At 36.9% G+C, this 13,203-nt stretch overlaps 1 protein-coding gene across 1 annotated transcript in view; it reads left to right on the forward strand.

Moving 5' to 3' along the window:
• The window catches only part of IMPG1 (interphotoreceptor matrix proteoglycan 1), a 108,415-nt gene that overhangs the window by 20,744 nt on the left and 74,468 nt on the right, over positions 1 to 13,203 (forward strand). Inside the window, exons 2-5 of the mRNA XM_039853233.1 lie at positions 7,052 to 7,218; positions 7,477 to 7,505; positions 11,327 to 11,391; positions 12,067 to 12,146. Of these exons, the coding sequence (XP_039709167.1) occupies positions 7,052 to 7,218; positions 7,477 to 7,505; positions 11,327 to 11,391; positions 12,067 to 12,146 (341 nt within the window). The remainder of the gene's footprint in view (positions 1 to 7,051; positions 7,219 to 7,476; positions 7,506 to 11,326; positions 11,392 to 12,066; positions 12,147 to 13,203) is intronic.

Below are 13,203 nucleotides of genomic sequence, written 5' to 3' on the forward strand. Positions count from 1 at the left end.
TCTGGAGATTCTTGAGAATTTATCACTGCCCAAGACAGATGGAATACTCTGAAACTCCTCAAAGTGACAGAGAATATGTGTTCCCACCAGTACTCTCTCTCTCTACCCCCCATAATGAAAGAGAGACTTTTATGCTTTGCAACAAGATTTGAGTTGCTCTCCAACTACCCTGCTTGGATTTCTGCTTGATTCCCTTGTCTGCACCACATTTCAGAAGATATGAGTTAGAGAGCCTTCTTTATTAAAATAGGAATATAAATCTCTGTTAAGTCATAGTTTATAGTGTCAAGGAGCCATAGTGAGTGATCCCAGCTGTTCATCAATAATTCCTTTCTTAAATGGTGTTCTGGCTAAAAGGACAGAGATAGAGTAGGAGAGAACTTAAGATGTGACCTTACGGTTAACATGCGCTGATACCCTAAACCTTGATCCCCTACTGCATGTTAAACTGAGAAAATTAGTATCTATTTCATCTACATAGTAGAGCTTTTGTGAATAATATGAGATAATACAATGAAGAAAACTCAGAATAAAAAAGTGCTCGGTGAACATAAGTTATTATCATGAGAGGTCTAGTAAGTTAGAAATGCGTCTACACCTAACCCTAACAAACACAGTGGAGCCAGCAGGATGAAACGGCTTGGGGAGTTAAATCCTCTACCGGCCCCTTCTCTTTCCCCACCCCTTCATTCGTCCTCTCACCACCCCGCATAAAATATCAAACCTGCTCTGTAAATGCAACTCTAAGAACTGTCCTGGCTCTAACTCACTTTTGACCAGATTGCCACCCTATAAGCTCCCCATGTAGAAATCCTAGGGCTGTCACTAATAGGCAGGAAGTTTGTTCTTTTCTCTAGGTTTTTAGAAGCATTCCGCTTCCTCATCAAGAGTATACCTCCGGGTACCACAATGCTACATCACTCCCCACTTGAATTATAATGTCTATCAAAAGAGGCATCTCTTGGGAGGCTTGAGTGCTAAGTGAGGAGTGACTTTTAGAGAGATGTTTGGGAAATGGTTTCAATATTTGGCAGTTCCTAAAGGCAAGATGATTTGAGATATTGTTGTTGTTTTTTTTTAAATACTTGATCAGCTCATACTATTCCCTTACTTCTGAAAATGCCTTGTTATTAAAATATTTCATTTGGCAGTTGCACCAAAGTAGGACTTTCATAAACCAAAGGATTGTAATTTTTAGTTTATTCCATTCATTTATCATATGTTTCACATATATCACATAAATGTATATATTCACTAGGAAATCAATCTTTCTTTTACAGATCTCTCCATTAAAATGTACCATTCTGAAACTAAAGACATAGACAATGCCCCAAGAATCGAAACAGCTGAAAGTACTGCAAAAATGTACAAACTGTCAACCATGAGGCGAATATTCGATTTGGCAAAGCAGCGAACAAAAAGATCAGCATTTTTCCCAACTGGGCTTAAAGTCTGTCCGCAGGAATCCATGAAACAGATTTTAGCCAGTCTTCAAGCTTATTATAGATTGAGAGGTAAGAAAAGAGATGAAACCTATTAAGCCTTTCGTTCTTTTCTTCCCTTCCCTTTCATTCATCCATAGGTCGTTTTCAGCCCAAAACTTCCAGAGTCTCTTAGCCACAAGAGTTATAAAAATCAGCCAGCTAATCAAAAGTATGATAGATATCTGTTCTTATGTTTTAAAATAATATCCTATACAACAGAGAAGCATTAAGGCATTTAACAAGTCACCAGAGAGTCTCAGTATCTGGTTTTACCTCTTTTATTTTTGTCAAAGTTTAATATTGAATTTTAATGTTGTTATTACAAAGTAAGAAGCACAGGATGATTGTAACCTCAGGAATCTGAGCAAGTTGATTTACAAAGTGAGATTTTATTTTTCAGAAGCAACATTACAATCCAGATACTCTCTCTCTTCTTGAAAATGTAAATTGTTTATTGCTAATTCGGCAAAACCTATTGAAGCTATGAAACCTGGAGGCACCACCTGAGTGCAAAGGTTTACAAATTAACAGCAGGTACCAAGACATAATGCAAGGGTGTTGATGGGATTTACAACACAATTACTGTGATTTCTAGTAGAGTTACAGTGCAGTTTTTACCCCAAGACAGCATCATAGGATTCTTACAGCATTCCTGGAAATCACCGTGGAGTTCAATCATACCACAGCAATCGGTGGCTGTCCTTGTCATTCACTTACCATGGATGAAAAGATTCCCATGGTTTCTTCTTTAAATGGAACACAGAATTTTTGGTAGCTGCTATTAAATTCCCCAGGTAGCTCCAAATAGTGTAAAGTATCTTGTTTAGCTGAAGCATAAACTCAATTTATCTTACAGGTGAAAGTTGAGGAGGTTTACTGATTTTTACCTTGATCATACGAGAAGTTTGTTTCCATTCCAAAAAGCACAGTCACCCTGATATATTTCAAGCCTATTGACTAGAGCAAGCTGGTTCAATTGTAGCCTGTGATGTATTGTACATTATGACAACTGAAAACCATTTCATGATACTAATGTTCCAAAAAGCTCTTGAGTATTTACCTCTGTAATATGTACAAGGATTGTATTAATCTGGGGCGTTCTCACTGGGTTTTAGAGGCATAATTAACTAACAGTATCAAAAATATCAAGCCTTATGTTCCTCATATGTCTCATTTTATATAGAAATAAAGAGAGATTTACTTTCTGACAGAAACCACACCCACAGAGAAATGACAAGTACTGGATCATAGTCAGAAGGAGAACTCTAATTATAGGAAATCAAGTGCTCTATGTTAATATTCTGAGGTCCTAGCACAGAATTTCTGCATAGCAGGTTCTCAGTAAACGCTTATTGATGAATACAGGAAGCAAAGAGGCCATTGGGAATGCGAAGAAAAGACGGTAACATGTGTAAATAATTTATTTTGAATGTGCCTACACATTGATCAGATGACACAGGTAAATTCTATTTATTCGTTTTTGGATGGAAGTATAAATTTATGTATAGTATATGCATCATATTGAATATGAACACTATTGCTAACTTTTCATGTAACTTCTAATTCTTTATGACATTCACAAATAGGATTCATCACAAGTATTTGTGGAAAAGATTATTGCTGCAACCAAATTTTTAGCTCTGAATTTTATTCTTAGCTCTTTATTCTTGATTAGGTTTGCCTCTTTCATTCTTGCCTTTCTGGATGAAACTAACCATGGCAATGACAGTCCATTATCTTTATGGCTGCCCCTGGGTGATATAAAATTTTACTGTTCATCAACATGGATTTCTCAAGTCTAACAAATTGGTTTATAAAGAAACTAGAAATAACATGCAGCTACAGAGCAGTGTTTCTTTGACAGAGTAACCCACTGATTCTCGTAGCTACTTTTACAAAATGATCTGTTGAAATCTTTTAAACTTAGGAGAGAAAGCTCTTATATTCCTCAGACCAGATGGAATATTGAGCTATTTCTTTTCCCAATGCTTAAAGCAACACAAGTGAAAATGTTTCGAGCTTCATGGTAGAATCATAAACATGTTCATCCCAAAGAAGAGACACAGAGGAGGCAAGTATATTTCTAGTTGTCTCCAGGGGGAACCCTGTGCTCCTACCCAGGCAAACTTCCTCCTTTGTGACTGCCTTCCTTCAAACTGCCCATCCCCCATGTCTCTCTATCCCCCTTCCTCTCGTCCTCTATCTGTCTGCTTTCTTCTCTTTTTCCCAACCCCAATATCAAAAGCCAGATCTTTCTTTCACATTAATATGTGACTTAGAGAAAGTTAACGAAGGATGGAGTCCTAGTTCTTGCTGCTCCTGTAGATTTACCTGTAGACCAGAACAGGTAAATCAGGGGTTAGAAAAATCCAACTTTCAGAAATTTTTAGACTCCTCCCAGCCCCGCGGTACTTTGAGGCCTCAACTTTCTCGGGTTTTTTTGATGCTCTCTTGGTGAGAACGAGAGACTCTCTCAAGGGGTCACGGGCTAATGCTCTTATTCTCCCAACCACAGAAGGAGTCAATGCCTCCCGGTTTGTGTTAAGCTTCCAAGAGGCCAGAAAAATGACCTCAAATTAGTTACCAAAAAAAACCCACCTCTCAGAGTCAAAAAAAAAAAAAAAAAAGCTAGTTGTTCCTGTTTCATCCTAATATTTTGATCCCTATAAACTACAACACTCCAGGGAGATAATTCTTCAAGAAAATTCAGACATTTGTGCTTTGGGGAGAAAGTTCTCTTAGAGCTTTTGTGAAAAGTAGATTTTAATGGGGATGGGGGTGTTCTGTGTCCCTGCGGTGAAAGAAAGGCAAAGGAGCAGAGCTGGGAAGATGCAGGCACCAAAATAAGCCTTAAATTGAACTGAAATAAAAGGAAGATTTAATCTGAGACCAAGACAACACAGGCGAGAATGTGTCAAACTGGTAAACAGAAAGATTATCACATTACGTCCTCTCAGATGTTTTGTACATGGATATTGTTAGTGAAAGTCGCCAATGCCAAGCCCTCAAAGGCAGGGCTAGTTTATTTTATGTATTGTTGTGTATCTAGGAATTCAGTGGGTTTTGAACTAAACTATCAAGTACATTAGGGAAAGATGGAAGGGCAAAATAATATCCCCCAAGAGCGTATAAAGTATGTAGGTGAGAAAAATAGCAAGGGTAGCTGTTGGCTTGGACTAAACCCATACTCAGAGTTTGAACAAATGTTTCCTTCTTGAATGATATGTAGACTCTTGACTAGAAATGGTTGGTATCAGAAAAGGCATTAAAACTCTCTGATCCTTGCCTGGCAGGAGAGAGATTACGTTCACAAACATGGGTTCTCCAGTAAGAGACTATTATACTGGTCTCCAGGTGTGCTTGACCTCTGTTATTCTCCAGATGTGGAAAATTCAATGCACATTTGCGGTAGTGGGGTCTGCACCCTCTCCTGGCTTTGTGGATTCTGATCAGATTGCGGCTGGTAAATGACCTGAACTTCTTTGGTCTAGAATTCTCTTTGCCTCTTAAAACAGAAAGCTAAGAAAAATCCAGACATAGAATAAGTGGGGAATGAGGGAGAATAAAGTATAGGAATAAACTCACTTTATTCCTCCCCACAACACCTTTCTCAGCGCAGTAGCCAAAGAGTTTCTTTAGAAAATCAAGTGATGTCTGCTTCTGCCCCAAAGCCTCCTAATGCTCCATTTCTCTAGAGGTAAAAAAAATCAACATATTATAATTGCTTATAACAAAAGTCATCTAATTCTTTTTTTCACTTAGTCCTCTAAATTAATTTTTAAACTACACACACCTCTGCGTGCTTTTCAGTTAACATCTAAAGTTTTTATCTTAAGTTTAAGTAGTTGGATAGAATGTAACTTTTGGCAACCTGTAAAAATTGACATTGAAAATAAAACAAGAATTAGAGCATTCATGTGTATCCAGTGGAATCTATCATAGCCACTCAATACTTTGCATCAATTCTCTTAACAAATAAATGAACTTTTCTTAACAGCGGGAAATATCACATGGTTCCTTTTTCTCCATATAGCCACATTTCCATTCTACTTCCCACTTCGAAGATATATTTTAATGTAATTTATTTTAAACTTGAAAGTCTATTATTGATTGCTTTAAAATACTTCTCAGTAACAAAAATATACACATAAATTGAAATTATTTTTTTTCTTTTCTGTTACTATGTGTACAAAGAAATTTATTCTGGGTTAATTTGAATTTATAATTACTTTTTAATATATAATTGATTAAACAAATAGATATATAAGTTTCACAAAAAATTTTAATTGTTAATAACAGATATAAGATCAGATACTGGCTTTGTGGGTACTCATGTTTATGAATACAAAATTAGGAACAAGGCTTTGGAAGAGGCCAGTTTAAATAAAGGGCCCATAGCTTAAATTTTATTAGCTTCTGCTTCTGGATATACGGGATTGCTTTGGTGTTGTTCCTCTGTTATTTTATGTAATATTACATATTGTTCCTATTATGTATTGCTAAAATAAGACAGGATTTTTACTTATCGTCCCTATTATGTATTGCTAAAATAAGACAAGATTTAGCATCAATTTTATCTCTATTCTTTTACTTAGTTTCACTTAAATGCGGAGAAAACTTGATACATAAATAACTAGATGAGAACAGAGGGAGTTTGTTATAGCAATATCTTATTCTTTAAGTTTCTTTGGCATCATATGCTAACAATCACATCGTGTTCTGTCACCATTATTTTTAATGATTTATCGGCCGTCGACTCCATTAGGACTCCTGATGTGCTAAAAGCAAAGAATAGGAAACCACCGTAATTGCAAAACTGTGTGTTACCCCTCAACTAAGTTTACTTGCTTTCTTAGCTTCAAAGCTATTATTTCAAATCATCCCTTTATGTGGTAACCTAGGGCACTGTGTGCCACAATAAGATTAGGGGTCAATGAATGGGGGAAGAATGACAACAAAAGGGAAAGTGAAGAAGGAAAGGTGTACCCTTAGACTGATATTAGGAAAGCATGATAGGAAAGTTGAGACTTAGTAATTAATTCTATTTGAACTGTGTGCCTGTTTATCTCTTGGAAAGCCTTCAAATACAACCAGTATCTGTGGCCAGTCTGAAGACTATGGTTCTACAAGGCCCTACACAATTTGTGTTCCCCTCCCCACATTCTTCTTTCTTCATCGTCTGATACTTTCAACCTTGCTCTGGCTATTCTGTTTCCTCAATGCTCGTAGCATCCTCCGGCCTTGAGGCCTTTTTCTAAACTGCTTGAAAGTCACCTTTTACGATGAAGCTTTCTTCAACTACCCTATTTAAATTGCAGTCTTAGACACACACACACACACACACACACACACACACACACACACACGCATTCATATTCCCTATCTTCCTTCTTTTCTTTTTCTCCATAGCACATATAGATGCTCGATAAATAGTTGTTAAGTGAATTAATTTCTATGGGCTATAAATTAGTGTGTCAAAATAAGCCTCAAAAAAGCTTTCCATGTCAGGAGATTGTGCTTGAATTGTGAGAAAGATACCTTCTACTCTTAATGGCTCTGCATTGCAGTGTGTCAGGAAGCTGTGTGGGAAGCATATCGGATCTTTCTGGATCGCATCCCTGACACAGGGGAATACCAGGATTGGGTCAACATCTGCCAGCAGGAGACTTTCTGCCTCTTTGAAATTGGCAAAAATTTCAGCAACTCCCAGGAGCACCTGGATCTTCTTCAGCAGGTAAGCTTAATCACTACATGTTTGGAATATTTCCCAAATAAATATCTCCCAGACCTCCAGCCCCTACCCCTTTTGAATTGGTTTCCACAGCATAGGGTTGTTTGAAGACATGCTTGGAGATATATGATAAGACCAATAGGAGTTTTATTTCTGCAAAGTAACATTGTACAGACAAGTTGAAATAAAGAAAATGAAAATAGACTTTAGCTCTTCAGTTGGCATAATCTCTTGGTAAAATTACTTTTTCTCTTTCTGCAGAGAATAAAACAGAGAAACTTCCCTGAGAGGTAAGTACCTAAAATAGAGTGCTGCGTGCTCTTGACTTTTGAAAGATCTCATAATGGAGTGAGACTCAGCTATTGTACCTTTATGATATTATGTCAGCCACTGAGATCTGTGTAGGTAATTCTGATAGACAATTTATACACATATTGTGCTAAATATAAATGAATATATAAAAAAAGAAAATTGTTAGACCTTATAGATTAAGATATATGTTTGTACTATGTTTTCAGATAATATGAATTTATTACTATGTGATAAATATCTAACATGTATTTTCACTTATAAGATATAGAGCAATTAAAATAGTATGATTTTTAGAATTTGTGATAAGTTATTAGTTACATCATGAAACTAATCTAGAGAGCAACCTCAATTTTGAACTCTCGTTTGGTATTTTGTAAAATGTTAGTATTTCTCAAACTAAATTACTAAAGCAATGGCTATATCCTCAACAAGAACTGAATGTCAAATAAGAAAATCAAAATGCAAAAAAAAAAAAGGAAAAATACATAGATAAAATAATTAAACAAGAGAGATGTCATTGCCAAATTCTAATCTCACAAATTACATACATTTTATAACATTTAGAAATCCAAATCTGCAGATACTAATACTACAAAGAGAAACACAAATTTGGCTATATGAATTGCTGACAATCCTTTATACTGCTTTTCTCATTTGTTCCTTCATTTCTATTCCCTTTGCCAACAACTCAGGCCAGGACCTTATTACCTCACACCATAAAAAACATCAAATCTGATCTCCCTAACAGATTTTCCTGGCTCTAACCTCTTCCCCACCCTAACTTGCATAACTGCTGCAGGACTAATGTGTCTACCATAGTCCTTTTGTTACACTGAGCCCTGTTCAATGGCTTTCAAAAGATTCCCACATCTTCCTCTTGCCCTTCTAAATATAATCCCCTCTCTGCACTCTCCTACCGCTCTGTGCTGAAGGCTGAGCGGAAAAGACTGAATCCCTGGCATCCCGTGCCCTCTGACTACTAGATAGGGCCAGCCAATAGGAAGCAAGATATCAGAGGAGGTGAAGAGAATAAGGTGAGCGAATTTATTGCCTCCTCTTCCCCTACTCCCCAACCTGCAAAGTCTCGGAGAGGGCAGCTATTGGTCTCCTTCAACTTCAGCTCAGTTCCTGTGAGGTGGCCCTCTCAACGGAGCTTTCTCTGTCTCTAGTTTGTGGTAACTGCTCCATCCTCTTACCCCTCCTGCCAGAGGAGACCTCTAGCACCTCGCTGTTACCAGCCTCGGGATTCTGCATTCTCGCTTGTGGTTGCTTACATTCTTCCCACAACTTAGTAAGTAATCTCTTTATTAAACTTTGCTCAAACTACCCCACTATGAGTGAGTCATCTGTTTTCTGCCAGGACCTTCACTGAGGCAGAAGCCAAGCTAATTAATTGAGGCATGTCAGCTCCTGACCTTTTCAACTTTGCCTTTCATTACCCATGATTCCACTGTTGCCACCATGCCACTTCCTCACTGCAGAGACCACATCCAACTCATCCCAGACTCTGACTCCAAGCCTTTCTCTCTTGCCTGAAAGAACCTGCCTCCTCCACTCCACTCCATCTCTCTAAATCCCACTCTCCTTTCAAGTCCCACCTCTTCATGATATCTTAACCACCTATTTGAGCCTGCAGCAATCTCTCCCTACTTTGAAATTTGCGTTCTATTTGGTACTTACATTGTTATTTAACATTTCCTTGCTTTACCCTGTTTCCGTGAAAGCGGAAACACCTCCAGGGCAGAAACTGTTTTATATTTCTCCACCAACTGCTATAGGACGGTCTTCATATATTTATAATATATAACAGTTCTAAATATGTCTATCTAGCCACACTTTTATAAATTTTTTAAAGCTATTGCCAAAATAAACAATGTGACTTAAGAAAATATTAGTACTAGAGTTTTAACGTTGTTCGCAAGACAAGGGATATTGATGCCTCTAATTTAAATTTAGGATAATATCAACTCCTTCATTTTCCAAAAAGAAAAAGAAAGTAAAGCAGAGGTTATTCATAAGAAAAAAAATTCAACACATACCAAGCCTTGATAGGAAAACATTAAAAATTACAGGAAATGATTATATAAGCCAGAAAGAGAAAGATATAGAATCATTCCACCAATTCTTGTGCCTACCAGCATTGATAGAAAGAAGAAACTAGAGACATTTTACATTACCTATTGTTACCAAGTTGTTTCTAAAAAAAGAAAGAAAGAATATAAAAGGAAAGGGTAAAGAAAAAACCTCTTTTACTTCAAACATTTTCAAGAAAACAAAACAGAAAATTTTCTCATCTGACTAGCTCATCAGTCTGCCAGTTTCAAATGACTTTAAAATAAAAGCCAGTGGAAGAAACCAGCAGCCTAGCTTCCCAAATTGTAGCTTCTCAGTGATGGTCTAGATTGCCAGTGTAGTGGCAGAATCACACCTGCACAAAATAGGCTGTTGAATTGTAACAAACGCAACAGCCAGCATTTTAATAACTGCTCTTCTTGGTTATTTTCTTTTTTACAAGGTAAAAAAAAAAAAAAAAAAAAGGATACCAATGTTATAACAGGAGAAAGGAAACCTTGCTATAAACAAAAATCTATAAATTAAAAAAAAAAGAAAATTAAGTTACAAATGCTATGTTTGACATAATGAAAGTTTACTAAATATTACTTCCATAAAAACTATTTATTAGACACATAGCATAATACCAACAAAAACAAACAAGAATAGCTAATACCAAATTCCATTATAAAGTCTGAGTTTAATTTAGCCTATATGTACCAATATAGTCATCCATATTTACAGCTGACATCCATTCTGATTGGTCAGAGCCCATGCCAGGCTGATGGATATATTTTGTACATTAACCTCTATCAGCCCTTTGGCAGAATTGAGTGTGGTAGAAATATGCAGATGGTCCCCTTGGCTATAGCCAATCTCTATGACACTACAACAGTAGAGCGCCTAGCCATTCCATTTGGTCTTCCATCAACATGGGCCACAGAAAAATTGGATCAAATGTATTGGTCAACCATCACTATATTATACACAGACACAATTCTTTGAGACCTAATAGCTCATAGTAACAAATCTTTTCATGAGTTTCAAAAAATATCGCTACTGCTACTTCTTTCTAAACAAAGCTTGCTTGAATGGGCCAACATTATATGCAGACAATTCAATAACAATGACCTTTATTCTGCCCTTAGAATATATCCCACACTGCCACTCCATGGCACTGTGAACCCACCCCCAACTTCCTGGCTGGTTACTATTGCAGGCAATTGTTATGTTAAGAATAGGGCTTTAATACATCTACATTCTCCAGAAATCTATCTCTCTCCCATTATTGTACCCACAAGAATTATTTTATTGAATAAACTTAATGGCTATCTGAATTTGCAGGTTTGAGGGTCTGAGATTTTAGCAAGAATATTTCAGTCATAGATCATGCCATCAATTATCTTTGATGTCAAGGACACAGTTTAAGCACAAGGGACTATAAACATCAAACCCCCAAATCCATCTTTGCCTACTAGGGAATGTTTGCAGGACCACAAAAAGCTAAGGTGCTTATGAAAAGCCCTGGAGTCAAACATAACCATTTTAAGGGAGTTTGAATTTTTCTTCAATGAAAACAGATTAGAAGATTACTACTGCAATGAAAAAAATAGATAAACCCAGTTTTAAAGTGTACTTTTTCTCTAATTTTTACGTCTATTAAATATAGGTAAATTTAAATGCATTTCTCCTATTGTCATCAAGCTCCTTGTCACCACATCTGTTTTCTCCTCTATTTTGTTGATAGAAAAGATGAAATAGCCACAGAGGAGGTATTACAAGAACTGGGTGAAACCCCCGCATTTTCAACAGGTAAGCTTAGATCTCATTTCGTCTGCTTCTGAACCTTTCATCAAATCATGAAAGCATGGTAATAAAAGCAATTCTTAATTAAAGTTGACAAAGTTTATAATGCACTTTCTCAAAACTAACTTGTATTTCCAACCTTATAAAATGATTTAAATTCATTGTATAAAACTTGGAAAATCTAGGAAAGAATAAAGCTAAAACCAAATTGTTATCTTACAACTTGGAGTCAATTATTTCAATATTTTCAAACAAACAAATTCAAGACAAATATCTGTCTGTATATCCTTCATATAGGCAAGCGCACGCGTGCGGGCGCGCACACACACACACATACACACACACATACACACACACACACACACACACAAATTAACCAGATCTCATTAGGCAAAACCATTTAACTTTATCTAGAAGAGCACCAAACTTGAGTTGGAGAAAGGAATAATGAAGAATTCAACTTGGGCGGCGGGGGGGAAGAATTCAACTGGGATCAAGAGTATCAGCTATATTTTGCTCAAAAATGTATTTAGGTGATCTTAAAATAAAAATGATCTGAGAATGCATCTAACATCTATAAATTCTAGAATGACAGAAAAAGCATATGAAATTTTGACCTTGTTCTAATGTAAGCTCCTCCAGTCTCATTTCTGTGCCTCTTATTTTCTTTAATTTCCACAGATATTGCCAGCGTCTCACCGGGGTCCTTCCTTGTCACTCCTGAGGACACACTCCTCAATGGCACTAAGATGCCTATAATAGTAAGAACTTCTGAGAGTCAATTTAGCTCCTTGCATGACTGTTTTTGTTGTATTAGTAAAATAGAATAAGAGAATGGATTAACTGGACGTTCAATATTATTGGTGTTACATTTTTATCACTCCAATTAATAGTTAGTGACTTTGCTCTATTCACAAGTCTCACTTCTCCCTAGGGACTGAGAGGGAGCAATAAATTGAAAACTAGGATAAGGTGGGAGAATTGCAAAAAGCAACTTAATTACAAACTCTGGGAAGGCAGGTACCTAACAGAACATTATATACAGCAGGTGCTCACCAAGCTTTAGAATGAATGAAGTGTTCTTTCTCCTGTGAAGTGTAATCTCACACTGACGACAAGGGTAGAAGTTTTGTTCTCAGTCATGTCCAGCATGAATAGGTCAGAAAAATGTCAAAATGATTGAAATCCTGCGTGTCAAAAGGGGAAAAATAAAAACAGAGGCAAGAAGAGCACTAGCAGCCTTTCCATTTGAAAAGGCATGCAAGATGAGAGGACTGTTACAGAATTTAATGTTGGTTATCAAAAAAGGTTATCAACATTTTTAACCTCTCTAAAAAGCTCTGAGCCAAATGCTTAAGGCCGAAACAGAGAAACAATATCCTCCTTATTTATGAGCAGTGGAGTTATGGCAGCATGAGTCGGCAGCAGACTCAGCATGGGGCTGTGGAATAGGGGTGACAAGTCAGAAAATGGGTCCTGTCATCCTCACACTGCCACTACAACCAGATCTGCCATCCCCTGTGTCTGCCATCCCCTGTGGCCTGTGAGACATCTCTAGCCCTTTCCTCTTTTCTCCAAGGCACAAGTCAAAGCCCAGATGGTGAAGGCAGGAAATTCAGTGTCTCCAGCTCTACATGAAAATTTAAAAATTAAAACCCTGCTGGCCATTCTCTCTCTCTGGCCTTTAGGCCAGATGGCTGCAGATTTGGTGGAACTATTGTTATGAACAAAGAATACAAATGTTTTATTTTTCTCAAAACTACTATTCCATTAACAGTGAAAAGTGCTGTTGAAAAAAATTATTGAGATTGAACATAT

The sequence above is a fragment of the Pteropus medius genome, unplaced genomic scaffold (assembly GCF_902729225.1).
Source record: "Pteropus medius unplaced genomic scaffold, Ma_sr-lr_union100, whole genome shotgun sequence".
NCBI classification, from domain to species: domain Eukaryota; kingdom Metazoa; phylum Chordata; class Mammalia; order Chiroptera; family Pteropodidae; genus Pteropus; species Pteropus medius.